Raw genomic sequence first — 24070 nt, 5'->3', positions numbered from 1 at the left:
CTGGGAATTGAAGAAAAATTGCAAGGAGAAAAATGTAAAAAATCTAATTGTGGGCTAATATAATCACAAATACATATACTAACAATTACTCAATTAGGTCAGGGCTCAACTAGAAGCCCAAAATTGTGGGATCCTGTACTGTTGCCCATCTTGCACGTCCTAAAATTCGACCCTGATTGCATGAATGGAGGCGTGTCAAGATCTGAGCTGCTGCATGGTGGATGGATGGCATACTGGAACCTTGCTTCACGAGGCTACTACTTCGTGGTTTCCAGCGTGGTCTGCAAAGCTACAACGTACTGGAAACAAGCTGCCACGCAGCTCATTACTGCGTGGTGATCGAGTGACGTGGGGCAGCAGCCAGCAGGTGGAAACTTCCTGGAATAGCTTACTGGATGGTGCATGCATGCATGATCAACACAGCTAGTTTTTTGGACTTCATTTTTGTTCCAAAATTCCTTCCCTTATCTTTGCTCCCAAAATTCTCAAACACCTAACTTCTTGTGTAAAAATGACATATATATATATATATATATATATACACATATATATATAGACAAAGAGAGTTTTCGAATTATATATTTAGAATATATATTTTCAAAATATTTGGTAATATATATGTTTTTGTGTGTGTATTATTTTGGTAAAATCCGCTTATTCATCCCAGGCCAACAATCATATTATCAAAGTAGCGCAACAAGCCAACAACTAAGACAACCATAGTCATATTGGTGGGATAATCAATTTGATAATCACAATATTTTAAGTTTGACTCCCTTGAGAATTGAGAATTGTCTCTTAATTTTTTAGTTTGAGAGATTAAGTTATGATGAGCAACTTGCAGTGGTTACTAATTTCTTGTAAATCGAAATGGCAAATTAAATCAACTAGCTCTGATGTGGCCGGATTGCGGGTGGGATTTACCCAATTATGCATGCCTTCAAAATAATGGCTTTGAGTTTCCCTACCCAAAATAACTCCTCTTGGCAAGGTAAATGTTTTTGTTTATATAGTTTAGTTCCATGATTTTTTTTGTATTAATAAAATTAAAAAGCACCAAGAATATAAATTGATAGAGAAACAATGCAAATAAACTTAGGGTGTGTTTGGTTCATGAATTTACACACCCAAGAATGAAAATCAAAATCATAATTAGTGTTTAGTTGACAATTTTTTAGAACACAATTATAAAATTTGATTACTCGGCCAAATATCATTCCTTAATTAAAAACGGGTATCATTCCTGATAATCTGATTTTTAAATTTGAACTAGTGTTTTTAGATTTTTGTTTTGATTTTTTTTTGTTCATATTGGTGTTTTGGATGTCATTATATTAGGATCAATTGTATTAATTTTTTATTTTTGTATTTTTAAAACTTTTTTTCCTATTATATGGTCATACATAACCAAACATCAATATCTTATTCTCTATATCTTATTCTCTTGTGCCAGCCAAACACACCCCTTAATTCTTCCCATTTGGCATTGTTGTTACTGGTAAGTCTATTAATTAATGTTTAGCATAATATATAAATATATAATAAAAATATATGTAGCATCATTATAAATTATGGGATATTGGGATATGTAGGTCTCGAGTATGCAATCCAAACACGTACAACTATCTCCGAAAGCAAAGGGGAAGTCCATCATCATTTTGTGCATACTCGTTTCGTTGCCTAGTAAAAACCAAGTCAATCAAATTCTCCGTTTTCTTCTCTTCCACATTCCTGGGAATTTTTTAAACGCTCGCTCTTAATAATAATCCAAGCTATGGGGGATTCCGGCCAAAAGCCGCATGCAATCTTGATATGTTATCCGCTACAAGGCCACGTCATCCCCTCCGTCCACCTCGCCTGCCGCCTAGCGGAGAAAGGCTTCACCGTCACCTTCATCAACACCCATTCCGTGCACTACCTCCTCACCAACAGCAACGGCCGCGACGGCGACATCTTCTCCGGTATCCGCAAGCCCGGCCTTGATATCCGCTACGTCACCATCTCCGACGGGCTCCCGCCGGAGTGGGATAGAGGGGTGAATCACGACCAGTTCATGGCCTCGCTCTTGCATGTCTATTCTGCTCACGTTGAAGAAGCTCTCAAGAAAATCTTGACGTCGTCTGAAGATTCCGGTGGCCCGCCGGTTAATTGCTTGATTGCTGATACTTTCTTTGTCTTCCCCGGGAAACTGGCCAAGAAATATAAGCTTCTGTTTGTTTCTTTCTGGACGGAACCGGCTTTGGTGTTTACGCTTTATTATCATCTCCATCTCTTGCGCCTTAACGGCCACTTTGGCTGCATTGGTACGTCGGAATCTCACTTTTAAGTTATTTTATTCTACGGGTTGACTGCAAATATGTGAATCTTGAAAATGCGTTTTCAGATATGCGTGAGGACGATATCGAGTACGTGCCCGGAGTGAAATCAATTCAGGCGAAGGATTTGATGTCGTATATTCAAGAAACGGAGACGGAGACGGTGTGCCACCAGATAATCTTCAACTCGTTCCGAGACGCGAGAAACGCGGATTTCGTGCTGTGCAACTCCGTCCAGGAGCTCGAGCAAGAAACCGTGGCGGCTCTACAAGAGAAGACGCCGTTTTTCGCGGTGGGCCCCATCTTCCCGCCGGTGTTCGCCCAGAGCGCGGTGGCGACGAGCCTCTGGTCGGAGTCCGACTGCACCCAATGGCTCGACAAGAAACCCCACGGCTCCGTTCTGTACGTCACTTTCGGCAGCTACGCCCATCTCTCCAAACAGGTTCTCCTGGAAATCGCCCACGGACTGTCACTCAGCAAAGTTAACTTTCTCTGGGCCCTCCGGCCGGACATGGTGAGCTCCGACGAGTCCGACCCGCTGCCGGAAGATCTCCGGGCGGAGGTTTCCGACCGGGCAATGATCATCCCGTGGTGCAGCCAGAAGCAAGTCCTGGCCCACCCTGCTATCGGGGGATTCCTGTCTCACTGCGGATGGAACTCGACTATGGAGAGCATGTGGTGTGAAGTCCCAATGCTGTGTTTTCCTCTCCTGACAGACCAATTCACCAACCGGAAACTCATCGTCGACGACTGGAAATTCGGGCTAAATCTATGCGACCGGAAGCCGATCTCGAAACTCGAAATCTCAGAAAAAATCAAACTGTTAATGGGCGGGAAAACAAGCGATGAGCTAAGAAACGCAGTGAAGCAAGTGAAGAAGACAATGGAAGCAGCCCTAAGCCCAAACGGATCTTCACAGAAAAACATGGATAAGTTCATCAAGGATGTATACACCGCCATTCAACAAAAATAACACAAACTTCATTTATAGAAATTCACAGGAATTTAGGTCTTTTTTCCAGGTTCCATAGATAGTAGTAGTATTAGCTAAGGATTCTTGCTTGTATCTTGGTTACAGGGGCAAAGTCTATGTACAGAGATGTTTTTCCTGACACAAAACTCTAGCAATATAAACACGAGAATGCGGTATGCCACAGCCATGATAAACAACATGAGTAAATTTTCCCATTTCGCGTTACTGTCTTCAGATGTGTCGTATACATTTCTAAGAGCCTGATAGCCAGATAAGGTTCTCACCTGCCCAACTGCAAACGAGCTTCCTATGTACTCGTTCTCCAGGAGACCCTGAAACAGACATATTCAGACCACAATCGTACAAAGGAGATGGTGTTCTCGGGTTTTTATTAAATTAGCTTAGCCATGAAAAACTCAGTAGATATAGAGTGTTTGAAGTTAAAAGAGTAGTTTATCGGTTTCCAGAACTTGCCTGCAGAGAGTAGGTATGAAATGCTATATAGGACACGGGATACATCCACACTGGTACTGGCAAATCACTTCGGATTCTATAATAGCCAGCAGAAAGCATCATCACCGCCTGAAAGAACCAACAATGATGGTTAATGGACGAGCAAAATTAAGGCACCTAATGACAAAATAGAAACATAAAGTTTTCCTGATAGAGAAGAAACAGAAGCAGGACTCACATGGACTGACACGAACGTTATTGTGCTCCAGAAGATGTCTTGCCAGATCGAAGCAAAAACCAACACCATTCCTTCATTTACTAAGAGGCACATGAAGAAGTTCAGCACAAAGTACATCAACAAGTTGAACTCATCCCGCAGCCCAACGAGGAAATAAAAGATTAGACTTGACGAAATGGATATGAGAAACAGGAATGGGATGCTAGCGATAAGTTGCCCGAGCAGGAAAACTAAAGCCCCAGAATGCTGATTCGATACTTCACAGGCATATATCTGTGTATTATCAAAAAAGCTTAATCAAGTCAGTTATGCCTAACGAGTACTACACAGTTTCCTTGAGCTGACTGAACCCGTATCTCGTAGAAATTGATACTTTCCAGACATTTTTCTTGCCCTACGTAGTTAAAGCTTGTAAAAATACTATGAAGAAGTTAGAACTCTACGAGGAACCAACCCTCACGCCAGACATTACCTTAATTTCTTTCATCTGACAAGGTACTCCAGCTATGCTTAGAAGAGAGGCAAATGATATGAATACAAATATTGCTGCAACTCTTGTCTGCAATGACGATTTAGGAGGGAGAATGGCATCATGGACATGAGAATGAAAATTATAGCACAGATCAATTGCAAAATGAACATACAACTAATAGAGATGAATATATGACAAATGAACTACAGAATTAAAAGGTACAGATAAACGGGTCAAATTTCTTGTTTTATTTTCATACTTACCGCAACGGAGGACAAGGAATGCCCCAGCCCAGAGAATACAGTTCCAATACAGAGAGCAAGAAGCATATAGAGTATCAGCCTAAGCCAGTAATATTTCCACTCTCTTGACATGATTAATAGAGATCTCCACGTTAATACTGCAATACGTGTTGCACTGCTCGCCTTTCCCTTGCTTTTGAGATACGGACCTTCCTGTAGCAATGGCAAAAAAAAAAAGGGATCAGGAAGTATACTAAAGCAGTTATCAAGTACAAAAACTGCTTGGGTAATGCTAAAACTAAAAATCACACAGAATATTTGAAGACAGTCTCCAGAAACTGATGGAATCAAACTTTAAAGAAGCAAAATTCAAGAAACTGAAACTGAAACTCAAGCACAACTTAGAAGGTTTTCATATGGAGCAGGAACATCTTTAGTAAAACAACTCAATTAGTTGATAGGACTACTGATGTGTTCTACTTCTAATTTCACCCACAAAATCGTAAAAGAAGCATAGTTGGTATTATAAATTGAAAGAGGTTCCTCCAACCCACCACCCCAATCAAAGCAAATGAATGGGACTTCAGAATTTAGATGTTCAACCAAATAAGGATATAGGAGTGCGGATATATAGTTGGCCAGCTTAAATACAAATGGACCACAGGCTAGTAGAATGCTATAATGAGCAACACTGCAGATCAGTATAGCCCAAATACGTATTGTAGAGAGTAATTGAACAAATAATATACTATAGTCAATACTCAATAGTGATAAAAAAAATAATAATAACAATAATAAAAACAGACATTAATGATGATAACAAAAATACCTTCTCAGTGAGCTTCACTATCATACTTTCAACAGCAGCAGCATCAGCTGACGATTTATATGTTGCTTCAAGGGTACGTATTGCAACAGCAGTGTCCATGTTCACTGCTGATAATTCTCCGTGGTCATCCTGTCGAAATGATTTATTTACATATTCAAACAAAAATATAAGAAGCTGGAAAAATCTAATAAATCTACCAGTAAGCCCTAGATCATATCACACAAGGTCCCCCAAATACAATAAATCTTACTTTTATTTAAAATATAAACTACAACATCAGAAAACTCTTTTTCAGAAACAATGATAGTAACAAACTGAGAAAACGGTATCTCATAATTTTATCCCCCTTCCAAAGAAAAAACAGTGCTTCCTGATGTAAATATATTTGAAACCAGTACCTGCCAATTTTTGCACATTGCAATAATCCTGTCAAAATCTGTGTTTATTGCACGCAGAAAGTGATCAGAGGGACTTTGCATGATTGGGCAAGGAAATCCAGCATTAGAGAAGTGCTTCACAGATCAAAAATTAATAAATAAAAGGTGTGTTAGGCTCTAACCATTTACCATCTAAAATAACCTTCAAAAGAATGTTGATAAAACTTCATGTATACAGTATGTACAAATGTACCAGGTTTTCAAGAAAGAAAAGGACTCAATATTCACCAATGGTGGAGATTTCTCCCAAGAATGGTTCAACACCAATGAAACATTTATATTGGCAATTCTGGAATTGCATGGGCTGAAAGATTTTCCCTTTTTTTACTAATTTGATGGAAGGACATGACTTTTTTGTTTTCCTATTTTAGGAGCTAGGTAAGGTATTATGAGGCAATTATCATTCCCTTCTTGCCTCTCCTTGTCTTTAAACCTGTTATGTTCTAGAGTTCCATGTTCTAATCAATCTGGATAAATGGAAAACACATACCATGTTGAACTATATACTATATTGGCAAAACTACAACTGTGTAACAATTTTTAAAAACAAGGGACTGCATAAATGAAGTAATAAACAATAATTTTGTCTGGCATTCTTACTGCCAGGTTAAATACATGAACTAATCTATATCTCACAACGGGTATTATTGTGTCTATTTCATTTTCTCATGTTAACAAAACGATCTTAAAGTGACTCAATATTTACAAAATGAAGGTGGCCATTTCTAGATCTATTACCTGCAAGCAAGCCAATGTTTCTCCAAAGAACAGTGTGTTTCCATTTGAAAGGAGGCATATTCGATCAAAGAGGCCAAATACTTCCGTACTGCTCTGGTTTAAGGTGAAAATTAAGGTGCATCCAGTGCTTGCAAGCTTCTTCAGTGTAACCATCATCAGGAGTGCAGAAACACTACATAGCAACAGATTAGCCTCAATTAAAATGCCATTCAATCAGTCAACTGGGAACCAGTCTTACAAAGTACTATCTGATGATGTAGCTTGTTATTGTACTCAGTGTATTAAATGAAGTCTCGAGTCTTCAAGTGGAAAAGGAGTCTTATAGTCCTCTATATTACAAATTTATCAATTATTATGCTATCCAGTATTACTAACTTTGAATGTAATTTGACAGTAACATCTTCTGCATTCTATTTTCTTCAAGCAATACACCAATGGCAAAGGTGACGAAATATACTTTTTAAAGTCAAATTATGCTTTCATTTATTCAAGAAACTGGACAATACAAAGATTTAAGATAGTAAACAACACTTTATGGTACATACACTTCAAACATAATGCATTCTATGTTTTCACTACTTCATTCTACTAGACTATGAATTAAGAGAGATAAGCTGCAAATTATAGAAATTAATAGACAAGGAAAATATATAATGATCACTAAACAAATCCCTGCAAAATCAGGTGGAATGAGAGGTGAACCTGTCAAGTTGATAAAGGGGCTCATCTATGAATAGAACATGTGGTCTCATCACAAGTTCCCTGGCAATGCTAATACGCCTTCTCTCACCCCTTGGAAGGCCCTTCATGTAACAGTGACCACCAATTAGTTTATTACCATAATCTCCCAGTGACATAGCAAGGATAGCATCCTCCACCACATCCTTTTTCTGACAAAAGAAACCGGGAAGTTGAAGCAATGCTGAGTAGTAGAGGAACTCACGAACTGTCAAAGATCCTATAAGAGTTGTTTCTTTCTCAACAAATCCCTGTTAATGAAAAAGGTTTTCAGGACAAGCTAAGAAAGAAATTATAGCTATTTCCACTAATTCACTTACATGCATCAAAAAATGCAAAACACGGAAAGTGTTATTCATCATTGAATAAATCTAGTAGAATTATTATCAGAATCATTCATCATTAAACAAATTGCCATTTTAAAAGGTCAATGGGCAACAAACCTACTAAACCAGAGGGGTTCCACCAAAAAAATTGATTTTTTTTAGTGGATACATGGGAAAACAGGATTTGACCCCCCGATTATGGTTAGGAGACCTCAACTCAAAACAGTGTATAGTTGATATCATGCAAATGACTGAAAGCAAAAGCTAAAGTTAAATTCTTTTATTATGAAGGAGCATTCTCAATTCAGTTAAAAAAGAAGGGTTAACATCACAATTTGCATGGTTATACATGGATTCCCAATACAAATTTTGATCAAGGAACTATCTGCTACAGCATCTGATGCATTGTAGACACTCTGGAACCACACCAGTGCAAAGTCCCAGAATCCAGGCAGTTACATTTCAATCATAACCATAGTTAACAACAACATGCAGAAGTTTTGGTAAATACCATAAATAGAATCCACTAATAAGCATCAGAACATAGAACTTACATAGGACCCATATGGAATACGCGATTTTGCACCATTTACAAGCACCTCACCATACATTCTTGCGGAATCAGGCAACCTACCTAAAGTAGATGAACAAAAATATTTCAGTATCATTTGTCAGGAATGGATATCTAGAATGCAAGGAAAAGCAAATGCGCATAGGATATTTCCAGTCACTTGAATGCAACAAAAAACCTGCTAGAGCTTTCAAAAGTGTTGATTTTCCTGACTTGGCAGGGCCCATGATGACAGTCATTGTTCCAGGCAACGCATAACCGTTTGAACTCTTGATCACCTTATCAGAATATTTCCTCTTTCCCTTTATAGTAACCGTCAAGTCTTTCCAAGCAAGTGAAGCACCAGCAATCTTAATTTTCACTAGCGGCGGTCCCTCTGGCAAATGAGGGGATGGCAATGACCCACTATAAAGTTTCGAAAGCGATGGGGAGGCTGGAGTGGTTGCAGCATTGATGGAGTCAACTCCATCATCCACTTTGACTTCAACATCAGTGTCATCCCATAGAGGTGAGTCCTCAAACGAAATCGGTTGCCTAAGAGAGCCAGGCTTTCTTAAGTAAAAGAAATTACTTGATGGCACCCTGCTTGCAGGACTACTTGCTGAAGATGATGAAGACCTATATTGATCCGATTGAGACTGTATTTCCTCCATCTTTCAACAAGATTCTGTGGTCTTGTCCTCACTACTCCAAGCAAACCTCAGTGCAGATCAAACTATATAAATTCCTTTCAACCCTTAACAAAGCAGCACCACCTTAAATTCTGCACAACATTCAGCTTAAATCAACTACCAACCAACGAAAAGCCAAACTGAACAACGTAAATCAAATAGCAAATTTCAACAACAAACAACATTTCATAGAAAAATCTCGAGAATCGAACTTAACAAATGGCTATCTGCAGTTCTGAGAAGCTAAATTAAGCAAAACATTGAAACTTTACGTTTCCATTTAGCTAAACACATAAACCCCGAGAGCAGAATACCTCATGCACACCAAAAAAAGCTAAGAAAACAACAAAAGCGAAACAAACTCAACCCGTTTAACGCATGAGAAACATAACAAACAGCAATAGAAACTTACGAAATTAGCACCAAGCAGTCGAGAGACGCCCCTCAAACGGGTATGTAGAGAGAAAATGTGCAATGATTTCACGGAGAGGAACGAAGAAGAGAGCAGTGTGGATCTGAATATGGAAAAAGAGAGAAGAAAGCAGAGAGAGAGAGAGAAAGAGAGAGAGAGAGTAGTGAGAAAGAAGGCTGCAGCTTCAAGACTGAGAAAGAGTGATTGAAGAGAGGTGAGGTGAGGTGGGTCTCCACTCTCCACTCCCCGGGAAATTTAGGCCCGCTTTTTCCGGTTCTGCATTTTTCGCACAATTTGAATTCATTAACTTTTAACGGAGAATTCTCATTCACTCAACTTAATAACACACTAAACACAGTAGTGACATAACGGTCAGTAATTAACACAAAACTTTTTTTTTTATTTTCCTTTTTCTTTCTCTCTTTATCTTTTTAAATTTTTTGTTTTTTAGTTAGATCATGAATTGTCCTGAGCAGACCCTAATCATAGGAGATATTTTTAAACATGTACCATATTCAGACTAATCTCAGTTCACACTGAATTGACCCAAATAAAGAACAAAGTGCTGACCAAATTGATTTTTCAATATAAATTGTTAAAATTTTTGTTAATACTACTGACCAAAGAAAATAAAATTAAACTGAACTAATCACATAACCTTGGCCATGCCATACCAATGACGTTGTCCAACAGAAGTTGATGGATGCTAACTAGGTGATGGGTAAATATGCACATGTACTAGTCGGTCCGTAAATCACCTGTCCGTCAACGGTCACCCAATCGGTCCGTCGACGGTCACCCAACCGGCCGGCCGCATGATCGGAAGCAACATGCACATGTACTAGTCGGTCCGTAAATCACCTGTCCGTCAACGGTCACCCAATCGGTCCGTCGATCACCCCACCGGTCCGTCGACGGTCACCCAACCGGTCCGGCCGCATGATCGGAAGCAATACACCTTGTGGATTGGAGGCTCACGAGCGCAACAATTGCTTGATGTGACGACCGACAACTTTTCAGGAACAAGGGATCCGTGTTTTCTTCACCTCGAGTAACTCAACCACTTCGAGCAAACCAATACGCATTTTGCGGAGTGACTATTCAGCCCATGCAAATATGCCCTCCACTTGCATATCAGACACCATGTGCATAGTGAATCCACTTTGTATAATATAGGGGTCATTCCCCTCACTGGGGAGAACTCATCAGTACTACACTAATACACTTGCGATTTGCCGATTGTCTTTCTCCTGCTTACTCTTTATCACGTTCGTCACCCGTAGAGCGATATAGCTTCGAACCGCTCAGTCGTTGACGCGTAGACCGACCGTCTGACGGCCGAGCGACATTCTTCACTACACTGACACACGTATCCGTAGCGTAATCGTAGACCCCGTTTACCGGTCACCCAATCGGTCCGTCGACGGTCACCCAACCGGCCGGCCGCATGATCGGAAGCAACATGCACATGTACTAGTCGGTCCGTAAATCACCTGTCCGTCAACGGTCAATGTACTAGTCGGTCCGTAAATCACCTGTCCGTCAACGGTCACCCAATCGGTCCGTCGATCACCCCACCGGTCCGTCGACGGTCACCCAACCGGTCCGGCATCACCCCACCGGTCCGTCGACGGTCACCCAACCGGTCCGGCCGCATGATCGGAAGCAATACACCTTGTGGATTGGAGGCTCACGAGCGCAACAATTGCTTGATGTGACGACCGACAACTTTTCAGGAACAAGGGATCCGTGTTTTCTTCACCTCGACAACTTTTCAGGAACAAGGGATCCGTGTTTTCTTCACCTCGAGTAACTCAACCACTTCGAGCAAACCAATTTTCTTCACCTCGAGTAACTCAACCACTTCGAGCAAACCAATACGCATTTTGCGGAGTGACTATTCAGCCCATGCAAATATGCCCTCCACTTGCATATCAGACACCATGTGCATAGTGAATCCACTTTGTATAAATATAGGGGTCATTCCCCTCACTGGGGAGAACTCATCAGTACTACACTAATACACTTGCGATTTGCCGATTGTCTTTCTCCTGCTTACTCTTTATCACTGTTCGTCACCCGTAGAGCGATATAGCTTCGAACCGCTCAGTCGTTGACCGGTAGACCGACCGTCTGACCGGCCGAGCGACATTCTTCACTACACGTGACACACGTATCCGTAGCGTAATCGTAGACCCCGTTTACATTACGCTATCATTGGCGCCGTCCGTGGGGATTGAACGAGTCACTCTGTTCTATCCCTTTATCTTTTCTTTTTTCACACTATTATCCATCTTAAAATGACGAACAGTAGGAAAAGTTTGAGCCAAACTCATGCGCGTAGGGGGAGCTCGACTCGGTTGGTCGGACCTCACCCTGACAATGTAATTGAAACACTCCCTGAAGATGATCTACGTCGCCAGTTGGAACGATCCAGGAGCCTAATGAACGAGTTGACATCCAACCAGAGGCAAGATGCACGACCTACCCAACCGGTCAACCCGAATGCAGGCGGACATGCAAGGCAAACGAGCTTTCAAATTCCAGTGACATATGCCATGTTGCCCCCAACTGGCCAAATGCTGACTCCACCACCAGGTGCACTTGGGGGGAACCCGTTGCAAGGGACTCCACAACAAGGATTGACTCCGGTGTACCAACCGTGGCCGGGAACTCCCGGATACTATGTTGTATCACCCACTCCCCAAATGCTTGCAATTCCTCAAATCCCTGCCGTGGAACAACAGGCGCCCCGACCTTCCCAGAGGCAACAGTCGCACCCCCAACCTCAAGATCGTAACTTGGAGGAAGTCCAATCTATGGATCGCACACGGAGGTCCGATCGAGAGGGACGTCGGTATGACCCCATTCAACGTAGGAGCGCTTTTGATCGCATTCGGAATAGCGTTAGATCTCGGTTGGGGCCCCAGAATAACAATGAACACGCGAGACAAAGGCCCCAAATGACTGTAGAGGAAAGCAGCACTGGGAGTGAACAACATGGGGACGCCCATTTAGCTGACAGAAGGGCCCGACCTGTCGGTCGGGTGAGTGATCGGCAGACCAATCGAGTAGGCGATCAACCGGTTAGGGAAGAGAGGCAACTCGATGAGGAGGATAGTCCCCGACTCCAAATGGCCAGGATGCAGGAAAGAATAGATCGTTTACAACAAGAGCTTCGCGAGAGAGTCGGCGCGGGAAAAGAACCATCATGCTCGCTGGTTGCCACCCCCTTTACGGACGACATCATGAGTGCCCACTATCCGCAGGACCTCCAAATCCCGCTGGCTCACACTTATTCCGGAAGGTACGACCCGCAAGAGCATGTCGACATGTACTATGGCAACATGTTGATGTTGGGAGTAAGCGATGCGGTCATTTGTAGAGCTTTCTTCGCTACCTTAGTCGGTAAGGCGGCCGAATGGTTCAAGGGTTTGGAGCAGGGGTCGATAAGAAATTTTGGTCAGTTGGCCGATAAGTTTGTAAAGCGTTTCGCTGCAAGTAAATCGAGAAAGAAATCTTACACTTGCCTGAACAAGGTAAACCAAGCTGTGGGAGAACCGTTGTCTACTTTCCTATTCAGATGGGAACGTGAGGTTGATGAGGTTGAACCGATGGAGGACCGGGTGGCAATCCAAGCTTTCCTTGCATCACTTTGTTCCGGGACGCTCTACTACGACCTCATAGTTAATCCCCCCCGAACTTATGAGGATGCCATCACCAGAGCCAAGCATCATGCAGATGCCACCGAAGCTAACATGGCAAAGAGACGCGATGAGCAGCCGGTCAATCGAGACAGAGGCCACGATCAAAGGAAAAATAAACCACCGTTCAAACATGTCAAACAATACAATCGACCAGAAGATGTACCCCGTTTCACTCCGTTGAACAGACCCCTGGTGGAAGTCTTGCAGTTTGCCGAGCAATGCAATTTGATCCACCCACCGGAGCCGATACCCGAGGGGGAGGACAAGAGAAAGTATTGTGCTTTCCACAGAGTCAAGGGACACAATACTTCGGAGTGCATGGCCTTGCGCATGCTCATTGAACAACTCATTCAGAAGGGAGAGTTGAGGCAATTTGTGATGAAGGAGGATAGAAATCAAAGAAAAACGGAAAGGAATGTGATGAAAAGGAATCCCGAAAGGCACGACGAGGCATTCGTCCCACCCAAGTTAGCTGATGAGAAGGCGGTCGGAAAGAAACCAGTGATCCACGTCATCTACGGGGGCCCTGAAGGAGGCGACTCTTCACGACAAAGGAAGCAATGGGCGAGAAACTTATACGTTGGGACGATTCATTCGGAACCTCGAGAGAAGAAAAAGCGTACAGAACCAATACTTTTCACTGACGATGATCTACCACTCCATGGGGAAGCCCAAAATGATCCACTCGTCATCACGCTAGATGTCAACGGAACGGATGTCCAGCGGGTGCTGGTTGACACGGGGAGCTCGGTGAACATCTTATATTTTGATGTCTTTGCCCGATTGGGTCTGTCCACCGATCAGTTAACCCCCATTCGGACCCCGTTGTCGGGTTTCACCGGTGACTCCATAGAAGCAGAGGGAGTCATCAGCTTGAATGTGGAGTTGGGCAGCCAACCAAACATATTGAAGACTACCATGGACTTTGTGGTAGTGAAATTGAAGTGTGTTCACAACGCCATACTTGGGCGACCAGGTATCACTCGCGCAGCTGCTATTATATCCATGAACCACTTGTGCATGAAGTTTCATACACCCAATGGGGTTGGAGTGGTTCGAGGAGACCAACGTGCTGCTCGACAGTGCTACGTGCGAGCAGTCAAACAGTCGGACCGGGAGGAAGGCAGGATTCACACCATATCCCAGCAGGTAGATCGCGGAGAAGAGAGGTAAAAACCGCAACCTGCCTCAGAATTGGAAGAGATAGTACTTGACTCCGACCGACCAGAAAGGGTGGTTAAAATCGGTCGGGGACTCCCTGCAGACCTACGTGAGGACATCATCGGAGTGTTGCAGGAGTACAAAGACGTTTTTGCTTGGGGACCGGAAGACATGCCCGGGGTTGATCGGTCTGTCATTTGCCACCGCTTATCAATTCAACCAGGTTCGAAACCAGTCAAGCAAAAGAAAAGGCACCTGTCAAGCGAAAGGAGAGAATTCGTGAAAAAGGAGACCGCCACCCTCTTGTCGGTAGGGCACATCCGAGAGGTCCTCTACCCGGAGTGGTTAGCCAATGTAGTCATCGCGCCTAAACCGCCAACATGGAGAATGTGTGTTGACTACACTGATTTGAACAAAGCTTGCCCGAAGGATCCATATCCCCTACCAAATCCTGACCAGATGGTTGATGAAACGGCTGGGTGTGAGCTGTTGAGTTTCATGGACGCCTTCAAAGGATACCATCAAATCTTCATGAGCAAGGAAGATGAAGAGAAGACTGCTTTCATCACTCCGGACGGAGTGTTTTGCTACGTGGTAATGGCGTTTGGTTTGCGGAACTCTGGAGCCACATACCAACGGATGGTGAACAAATTGTTTAAAGGTTTGCTCGGATCAACTATGGAAGCATATGTGGATGACATGCTCATCAAGAGTCGATTAAAAGAAACTCATCCTACCGATCTTGCCCGGGCGTTCAAGGTGATGGAAACTTTCAACTTGCGTCTGAACCCAAGTAAGTGTACCTTTGCTGTTCAGACGGGAAAATTCTTGGGGTTCATGATGACGAGGCGGGGGATTGAGCCAAATCCCGAGAAGGTCAGAGCGATAATGGAGATGCAACCCCCCCGATCGGTCAAGGATGTTCAGCGACTGACTGGTCGACTAGCAGCGCTTAGCCGTTTCCTATCCAAGTCAGCCGAAAAGTCTCTGCCGTTCTTTCAGATTCTGAAAAAATCAAATGGCTTTGAGTGGACACCGGCTTGTCAATCGGCTTTTGAAGGTCTGAAGGTATACTTGAGCTCCGCACCAGTCCTCTCGAAGCCGGAGAAAGATGAGGTCTTATTCGTTTATTTGGCCGTGTCCGACCGAGCGGTCAGTTCCGTGCTTGTCCGCGAAGAAGCTAAGGGAATTCAGAAGCCGATTTACTACGTGAGCAAAGCTCTTCAAGGAGCAGAGCTGAGGTACACAAAATTTGAGAAGACCGCGTTGGCGCTCTGGGTGACGGCCAGAAGACTTGCAGCTTACTTCCAAGCTCACCCGATAGTAGTGTTAACCGATCAACCGTTGGGAACGATCCTCAGGAATCCAACATCATCAGGACGATTGATCAAATGGGCCATGATGCTCACCCAGTTCGCGATTGAGTATAAGCCCCGTCCTGCCATCAAGGGTCAAGCATTGGCTGACTTCATCGTCGAATGCACCGCACGCGATCCGGAACCTGACCGACCGACTGCCCTAGAAGAACCATGGTGGGAAGTTTCTACTGATGGGTCGTCAAGTAAGAAGGGATGTGGGGGTGGAATTGTGCTCACATCACCCGAAGGCTTCAAGATTTATCAAGCCTTGATTTTCAAATTTCAACCTACCAACAACGAAGCAGAATACGAGGCACTCATAGGCGGGTTGCGACTGGCCAAGCAGATGAAGGCCGAACGGTTAAGGGCACGGTCAGACTCCCGGTTGATAATCGGACAGCTATCCAGCACGATCGATGCAAAGGAAGATCGAATGATACAGTACAAGGATATTGCGCTCGAATTGTTGCAACAATTCAAAAAATACGAGCTGATCCAAGTATCAAGGATGGAGAACACGGACGCTGACATGCTCTCCAAGTTGACTCAAGAAGCTCCTGAATACGTGTCCAAGATTGCACGCATTGAAGAAATTGGAGCGCCAAGCATTGATGTCATAGAAGTCAGACCGGTTGAGATAGGCGAGCCAGATTGGATGTACGACTTGAAGAATTACATCGCCAACGGCACTCTACCAGACGACTCCTCCCGGGCAAAGAAAGTTAAGTTAAGGGCACCACGTTTTCAATTGGTTGATGATAGGCTCTACAAAAGATCATATGGCGGACCGCTGCTCCGGTGCTTAACCAGCGACGAGGCGAAAATAGTGATGGAAGAAGTTCATGAAGGGATCTGTTCTGCCCATCAAGGACCAAGAACACTCGCGCAAAAGATCATTCTGATGGGTTACTATTGGCCTTCGATCAACCTGGATTGCGAGCAGTACGTTCGACGATGCGCCACTTGTCAAGAATTTCATAAGTTACCCGGTCGACCAGCCACCTACTATCAACCGGTCAGCGAAGTAATACCTTTTGCAAGGTGGGGTGTGGATCTGATCGGAGCATTCCCGATGGCAGCCGGACGCAAAAAGTATGTGATAGTGGCGATCGACTACTTCACCAAGTGGGTGGAAGCAAAAGCGTTGACAACCATCACTTCTCAACAGTGTCAAAAGTTTCTTTGGAAAAATGTGATTACTCGCTTCGGGGTACCTGTTCAATTGATCACAGACAACGGGACACAATTTGACAGCCGACCGTTTAAGAACTTCATGGCTCATTTGGGCATAAAGCATACCCGAGTGGCCGTAGCATACCCACAATCAAATGGTCAAGTGGAGAACACCAACCGGACGATCTTGGATGGATTGAAAAAGAAGTTGCAAACTGCAGGTCGAGGCTGGGTTGATGAGCTTTCATATGTTCTTTGGACATATCGAACCACCCCGCGTCGGGCAACGAATGAGACNAATGTGATTACTCGCTTCGGGGTACCTGTTCAATTGATCACAAACAACGGGACACAATTTGACAGCCGACCGTTTAAGAACTTCATGGCTCATTTGGGCATAAAGCATACCCGAGTGGCCGTAGCATACCCACAATCAAATGGTCAAGTGGAGAACACCAACCGGACGATCTTGGATGGATTGAAAAAGAAGTTGCAAACTGCAGGTCGAGGCTGGGTTGATGAGCTTTCATATGTTCTTTGGACATATCGAACCACCCCGCGTCGCGCAACGAATGAGACACCTTTCTCGCTGACATATGGATTCGAGGCAAGAGTCCCGATTGAAGCATGGCTCCCTACCACCCGGGAAAGAAATTACGATCCGGAAGTGAATGATGAGATGCAAGGTACGGAACTCAATTTCATAGACGAAAAAAGGGACATGGCAGCTCGAAGGTTAATAGAATATCAGAGGAATGCCAAAGTAGCCCATGACGGTCGAGTGAACCCACGATATTTCCAAGTAGGAGATCTGGTCCTACGGCGGAGGGAAGCTAGCAAGCCGACTGATCACGGAAAATTTGCCAAGAAGTGGGAAGGACCCTACAGGGTCTCTGCAATGGTTCAGCCAGGTACCTATAAGTTAGAGACTCTTTCTGGTCGATTAGTCGCCCGAGTGTGGAACTCTGAGCACCTTATTAAATTCCACAAGTAGTTTGGTTGTTGGAATGTAACTTGCATCTAGAATAATTAAGTCGCAGTGTTTTTGGAATTTTTTCACTGTAATCTTGCTTGGTGTAAGTANTTCTCGCTGACATATGGATTCGAGGCAAGAGTCCCGATTGAATGGCTCCCTACCACCCGGGAAAGAAATTACGATCCGGAATTGAATGATGAGATGCAAGGTACGGAACTCAATTTCATAGACGAAAAAAGGGACATGGCAGCTCGAAGGTTAATAGAATATCAGAGGAATGCCAAAGTAGCCCATGACGGTCGAGTAAACCCACGATATTTCCAAGTAGGAGATCTGGTCCTACGGCGGAGGGAAGCTAGCAAGCCGACTGATCACGGAAAATTTGCCAAGAAGTGGGAAGGACCCTACAGGGTCTCTGCAATGGTTCAGCCAGGTACCTATAAGTTAGAGACTCTTTCTGGTCGATTAGTCGCCCGAGTGTGGAACTCTGAGCACCTTATTAAATTCCACAAGTAGTTTGGTTGTTGGAATGTAACTTGCATCTAGAATAATTAAGTCGCAGTGTTTTTGGAATTTTTTCACTGTAATCTTGCTTGGTGTAAGTAAAAAATAAAAAAATAAAAAAAAATGACCTGCACGGATCTCCGTTTGGGGTTGTATTCGACCTGCACGTTTGGGGTTATGATCGACCTGCACGGATCTCCGTTTGGGGTTGTATTCGACCTGCACGGATCTCCGTTTGGGGTTTTGTTCGACCTGCACGGATCTCCGTTTGGGGTTTTGTTCGACCTGCACGGATATCCGTTTGGGGTTTTGTTCGACCTGCACGGATCTCCGTTTGGGGTTTTTGGGGTTTTGTTCGACCTGCACGGATCTCCGTTTGGGGTTTTGTTCGACCTGCACGGATCTCCGTTTGGGGTTTTTATTCGACCTGCACGGATCTCCGTTTGGGGTTTTGTTCGACCTGCACGGATCTCCGTTTGGGGTTTTGTTCGACCTGCACGGATCTCCGTTTGGGGTTTTGTTCGACCTGCACGGATCTCCGTTTGGGGTTTTGTTCGACCTGCACGGATCTCCGTTTGGGGTTTTGTTCGACCTGCACGGATCTCCGTTTGGGGTTTTGTTCGACCTGCACGGATCTCCGTTTGGGGTTTTGTTCGACCTGCACGGATCTCCGTTTGGGGTTTTGTTCGACCTGCACGGATCTCCGTTTGGGGTTTTGTTCGACCTGCACGGATCTCCGTTTGGGGTTTTGTTCGACCTGCACGGATCTCCGTTTGGGGTTTTGTTCGACCTGCACGGATCTCCGTTTGGGGTTTTGTTCGACCTGCACGGATCTCCGTTTGGGGTTTTGTTCGACCTGCACGGATCTCCGTTTGGGGTTTTGTTCGACCTGCACGGATCTCCGTTTGGGGTTTTGTTCGACCTGCACGGATCTCCGTTTGGGGTTTTGTTCGACCTGCACGGATCTCCGTTTGGGGTTTTGTTCGACCTGCACGGATCTCCGTTTGGGGTTTTGTTCGACCTGCACGGATCTCCGTTTGGGGTTTTGTTCGACCTGCACGGATCTCCGTTTGGGGTTTTGTTCGACCTGCACGGATCTCCGTTTGGGGTTTTGTTCGACCTGCACGGATCTCCGTTTGGGGTTTTGTTCGACCTGCACGGATCTCCGTTTGGGGTTTTGTTCGACCTGCACGGATCTCCGTTTGGGGTTTTGTTCGACCTGCACGGATCTCCGTTTGGGGTTTTGTTCGACCTGCACGGATCTCCGTTTGGGGTTTTGTTCGACCTGCACGGATCTCCGTTTGGGGTTTTGTTCGACCTGCACGGATCTCCGTTTGGGGTTTTGTTCGACCTGCACGGATCTCCGTTTGGGGTTTTGTTCGACCTGCACGGATCTCCGTTTGGGGTTTTGTTCGACCTGCACGGATCTCCGTTTGGGGTTTTGTTCGACCTGCACGGATCTCCGTTTGGGGTTTTGTTCGACCTGCACGGATCTCCGTTTGGGGTTTTGTTCGACCTGCACGGATCTCCGTTTGGGGTTTTGTTCGACCTGCACGGATCTCCGTTTGGGGTTTTGTTCGACCTGCACGGATCTCCGTTTGGGGTTTTGTTCGACCTGCACGGATCTCCGTTTGGGGTTTTGTTCGACCTGCACGGATCTCCGTTTGGGGTTTTGTTCGACCTGCACGGATCTCCGTTTGGGGTTTTGTTCGACCTGCACGGATCTCCGTTTGGGGNCCTTGGCTAGGTTTTTTCCCAAAGGGTTTTTCTTAGTCTAAGATTTTTAACGAGGCAACTCGCGTAAATCACGCCCCTCCTGCTCAACTCAAACTTGAGGGGTTCATCACGGACTATCAAGGCATTCAAGCCAGGGAGACTTTGCTCGCAACAAGTTAGCCGCCTGGAGCACATTCTACTTCTCGAACCTGACGACTCTCGCAGATTCAAGAAGTGGGGGACTTGTGATGGGTAAATATGCACATGTACTAGTCGGTCCGTAAATCACCTGTCCGTCAACGGTCACCCAATCGGTCCGTCGACGGTCACCCAACCGGTCCGTCGATCACCCAACCGGTCCGCATGATCGGAAGCAACATGCACGTGTACTAGTCGGTCCGTAAATCACTTGTCCGTCAACGGTCACCCAATCGGTCCGTCGACGGTCACCCAACCGGTCCGCATGATCGGAAGCAACATGCACGTGTACTAGTTGGTCCGTTAATCACTTGTCCGTCAACGGTCACCCAATCGGTCCGTCGACGGTCACCCAACCGGTCCGTCGACGGTCACCCAACCGGTTCGGCCGCATGATCGGAAGCAATACACCTTGTGGATTGGAGGCTCACGAGCGCAACAATTGCTTGATGTGACGACCGACAACTTTTCAGGAACAAGGGATCCGTGTTTTCTTCACCTCGAGTAACTCAACCACTTCGAGCAAACCAATACGCATTTTGCGGAGTGACTATTCAGCCCATGCAAATATGCCCTCCACTTGCATATCAGACACCATGTGCATAGTGAATCCACTTTGTATAAATATAGGGGTCATTCCCCTCACTGGGGGGGGACATCAGTACTACACTAATACACTTGTGATTTGCTCATTCGTCTCTCTTGCTCTCTCCTTGTTACTGTTCGTCACCTGTAGAGCGATATAGCTTCTTACCGCTCAGTCGTCAACCGGTAGAGCGACCGATTAACCGGCCGAGCGGCATCCTTCACCACACGTAACACACGTATCCGTAGCGTAATCGTAGACCCCGTTTACATTTACGCTATCACTAGGGTTCATCAAAACTATAGGACTCAAAAAAGAGCATAAACAAAGTTATCATAAATTTAACTAATTTTCAATGGATATCGTAGAGTATTTTTTATTTATTTACGAGGATCTCTCATGTCTTGAGGGAATAAAACAAATGTATAAATTTTCTAGCCTATTTGGAACATGTTGGAGAGTGAACTAGGTTGGTTTTGGAGCATCCTCTAAAAATATGGAAAGAGTAATGTTACTCGCCCCTAAAAAAAATCATCATAATTTTTCCCTATACATTACATTGTTTGATTTGTTAGATTACTTTTTTATTAAAAGTTAGTGGAATAAGCCAATTCATGACACCAATAATTATAAGTTATGCCATGGATGAAATTTAGGAGAAAAAATTAGAAGAGTAAGAAAGATTTCCCATATGGAGGTAGTGCCTGCTCCAAGAGTTTTCTAGGTTGCACTAAAAAACAATATCATATACAATATTAATGACAATATAAACACATATAGGTCAATAATATAACTATATAAATATGAATATACATACATACATATACACAAACATACACATCTCTTTAAACAAAGGAAAATATGATAATCTTTTTATAAATATTTTAAATTTTAAAGTGCACCAACTAGTGATAGACGCGACCTCTTAATTACGTGCACTTTAAATTTAAAATATTTATTAAAATTTCACCACACCTTTTTCTTGTTTCCTTGCTTTAGACCCACTGATATTCTCATAAGCTAAGATTAAATTGCAATTTTACTTGTGAAGTGATTTTCACAAGATCCTATGATTCCTATCATTATATATACACATACTTGCGCACACCCATGCCTACATCCGAAGTTATAGAGGCATGCATAAAAGGAAAGAGTTGAAAAATTAATGAGTGGTAACTTCTTTTGAATGACAAGGAAAACGCACAATTACACCATTTCTTGTTACAAATAAAAAAAAAAATAGAATTGTCCACTTTAGGTGCCCATACATCATGCCCTGAAAATTTGTGGACAGATAAATTATGGTGACTTAACTAATCAACAAAAGCTAGACTTTTGCTAAGTGCATACAAAGAGCTCCCTCGATCTTTTGCTAAGAGGTTGCTTCTACACTAACACTAGTAAAGTTTGATCCTTAGTATCTTGTAACAAATTCCATATCTGCAATTAATTGACCTGTGGATGTAGGCAAATCACACATGCACTTTCTTATTTTGCTTGAGTGGCTCCCTTAAACTGTTAATTAAACAAGAAGCATTAAAGGCTAAATTAAGCTCAAACATGGAGCCTGAAAGTCATCTGATTGCACAGTCAACTTCCCAGTAAGACAAATAATGCCAGAGAACAAGAAGGCCCCGCTAGCAAAAATCGAAGCAAAATCAAGACCCAAAGTCAATATCTTCACAGATAGCTCAAAACCATCTGACAATTACAAATAAATGTGGTCCACTTGTTCTATACTTCTATCCACTTTTATTGTTTATATATATATATATATAATTGTTAAAATTATACGTATTATTCCTATTGCCTATAGTGATTTTAATAAGAAAAAAAACAATTATTTTTTTAAATAAACAAATAAGTAAGAGAATTCAAACACTTATCTATACACTAACATCTTTAAAAGTATTTTGTGTAAGATTTGATTCACATTAGACTGAATTAGTTTAATTCCGCAAGATGCAACTATATATTAAAAATTAGTAATGAAAAGAAGAAGAGTTAATGTTATATGAGGTTCTCTGAGTATAGTAATTTTGTCCTATAATTGAAATAAAACTATTACAAAATAAAGAAAAATATAACAGATAGCCCCTATAGCTAAGTGGTAGAGCGTCAGTCTTGTAAACTGAAGGCCTGTAGTTCAATCTGCATGGGGGCATAGTGGAAACAATGTGTCTTAGGCGTGGACTATGCGAGCCAATTGAACAAAATAAATTAAATTTTTGTATGGAGGGCAAATCCGTAGTTTCCAATATTGACATTCCTCTACAACCCACACCCCTCCTGTTATAATAAAATTTGTTTAATTCTTCCACGCATGTTTTTTTTTTTTTAACTTTTTATTTATTTATTAAAAATTAATAATAATTTAGCAAACAACTTCCAGACTGGAAGGCAGAAGCGGCCGGAAAATCTTTAATCGCAGTTGAACGCAGACAACAGCTGGTATTTCAACGACGTGATTAAAGACTTTGATTATAGCGAAGAAGAAGAAACAAAATTAAAAATTACCTAATAAATTAAAGTAGGTGGCTATCGAGATTATGTGTTAGATCAAAATCCAAATATAAATTCAATGCAATATTGAATTTCTAAGTTTCAATTAGGTGATTATCGAGATTATGTGTTAGGACAGTTTTCGACTAGGTCGACCGTTGCGTCGTCGAGGAATCAAGTCAGGACGGTGTTACAACGGGCTATGGCGTTCATGGAAGAAGAATTGCCTAACTTACTGGATAATTCTAGAAATTTGAAACAATAAAGAATTAAAGATAAAGAAGAAATTGAAGTTAGAAAATTTCCATGGCCTTAGATTACAGAGGAATGACGGAGAGGCAGAAACAACGATGGTTGTACTTTTTTTTATTATTATTATTAATTTTAATAAATAAATAAATAAAATTTTAAAAAAACTATAAAAAAAAACAAGTGTTAGACTTAGAAAGAATTAACTGCTAAATAAGTCAATTTGGACTCAATTAAACAATTTTACCGATTTAAAAAATTTGAATATAACTTTTTTTCTTTGGGGGATTGAATTGCACTATTCAATTAATTTAAGGAGCGAATTTAATCTTTTTAAAAGTCAGCTAACCTTTCCCAAAGTATGCCCTTTAGAAAAGTAGCAAAAATACACATATCCACGCCAATCTAAGAGCAATATATATCTGGTGAGATTTGGGTCGATAAATTATTGAGGATTTGCTAAAGGATGAGAGGAAAAAGAGCCTAATCACTTTTATAATTATTGTAGATTGTAGATTGTAGATT

General features: G+C 43.0%; 2 protein-coding genes across 2 annotated transcripts; one reads left to right on the top strand and one right to left on the bottom strand.

Moving 5' to 3' along the window:
• Positions 1–1622: 1622 nt before the first annotated feature.
• Positions 1623–3434, top strand: LOC116025981 (UDP-glycosyltransferase 86A2-like). Its single transcript, XM_031267419.1, has 2 exons — positions 1623–2303; positions 2384–3434. Exons 1-2 carry the CDS (start codon positions 1775–1777, stop codon positions 3286–3288), a joined length of 1434 nt encoding a protein of 477 aa, XP_031123279.1. The 5' UTR covers positions 1623–1774; the 3' UTR covers positions 3289–3434.
• Positions 3275–9700, bottom strand: LOC116025965 (ABC transporter G family member 3-like). Its single transcript, XM_031267390.1, has 12 exons — positions 9416–9700; positions 8511–9095; positions 8316–8395; positions 7400–7686; positions 6698–6869; positions 5921–6034; positions 5523–5651; positions 4715–4906; positions 4452–4538; positions 3980–4252; positions 3763–3870; positions 3275–3620 (listed from the first exon to the last, which is right to left on the bottom strand). The coding sequence occupies exons 2-12, from the start codon at positions 8983–8985 to the stop codon at positions 3363–3365; spliced, it is 2175 nt and encodes a 724-aa protein (XP_031123250.1). The 5' UTR covers positions 8986–9095; positions 9416–9700; the 3' UTR covers positions 3275–3362.
• Positions 9701–24070: the final 14370 nt, after the last annotated feature.

The sequence above is a fragment of the Ipomoea triloba genome, chromosome 7 (assembly GCF_003576645.1).
Source record: "Ipomoea triloba cultivar NCNSP0323 chromosome 7, ASM357664v1".
In the NCBI taxonomy this organism is placed as follows: Eukaryota; Viridiplantae; Streptophyta; class Magnoliopsida; order Solanales; family Convolvulaceae; genus Ipomoea; species Ipomoea triloba.
This window is presented reverse-complemented; position numbering and strand designations above follow the sequence as displayed.

Coding starts and splice junctions, on each gene's coding strand:
- LOC116025981 (XM_031267419.1), top strand. CDS start 1,775: ATGGGGGATTCCGGCCAAAAGCCGCATGCAATCTTGATATGTTATCCG. Junction 2,304..2,383: donor CGGCCACTTTGGCTGCATTG/GTACGTCGGAAT, acceptor ATGCGTTTTCAG/ATATGCGTGAGGACGATATC.
- LOC116025965 (XM_031267390.1), bottom strand. CDS start 8,985: ATGGAGGAAATACAGTCTCAATCGGATCAATATAGGTCTTCATCATCT. Junction 4,539..4,714: donor ATTCCTTGTCCTCCGTTGCG/GTAAGTATGAAA, acceptor TCGTCATTGCAG/ACAAGAGTTGCAGCAATATT. Junction 3,871..3,979: donor TAACGTTCGTGTCAGTCCAT/GTGAGTCCTGCT, acceptor TGGTTCTTTCAG/GCGGTGATGATGCTTTCTGC.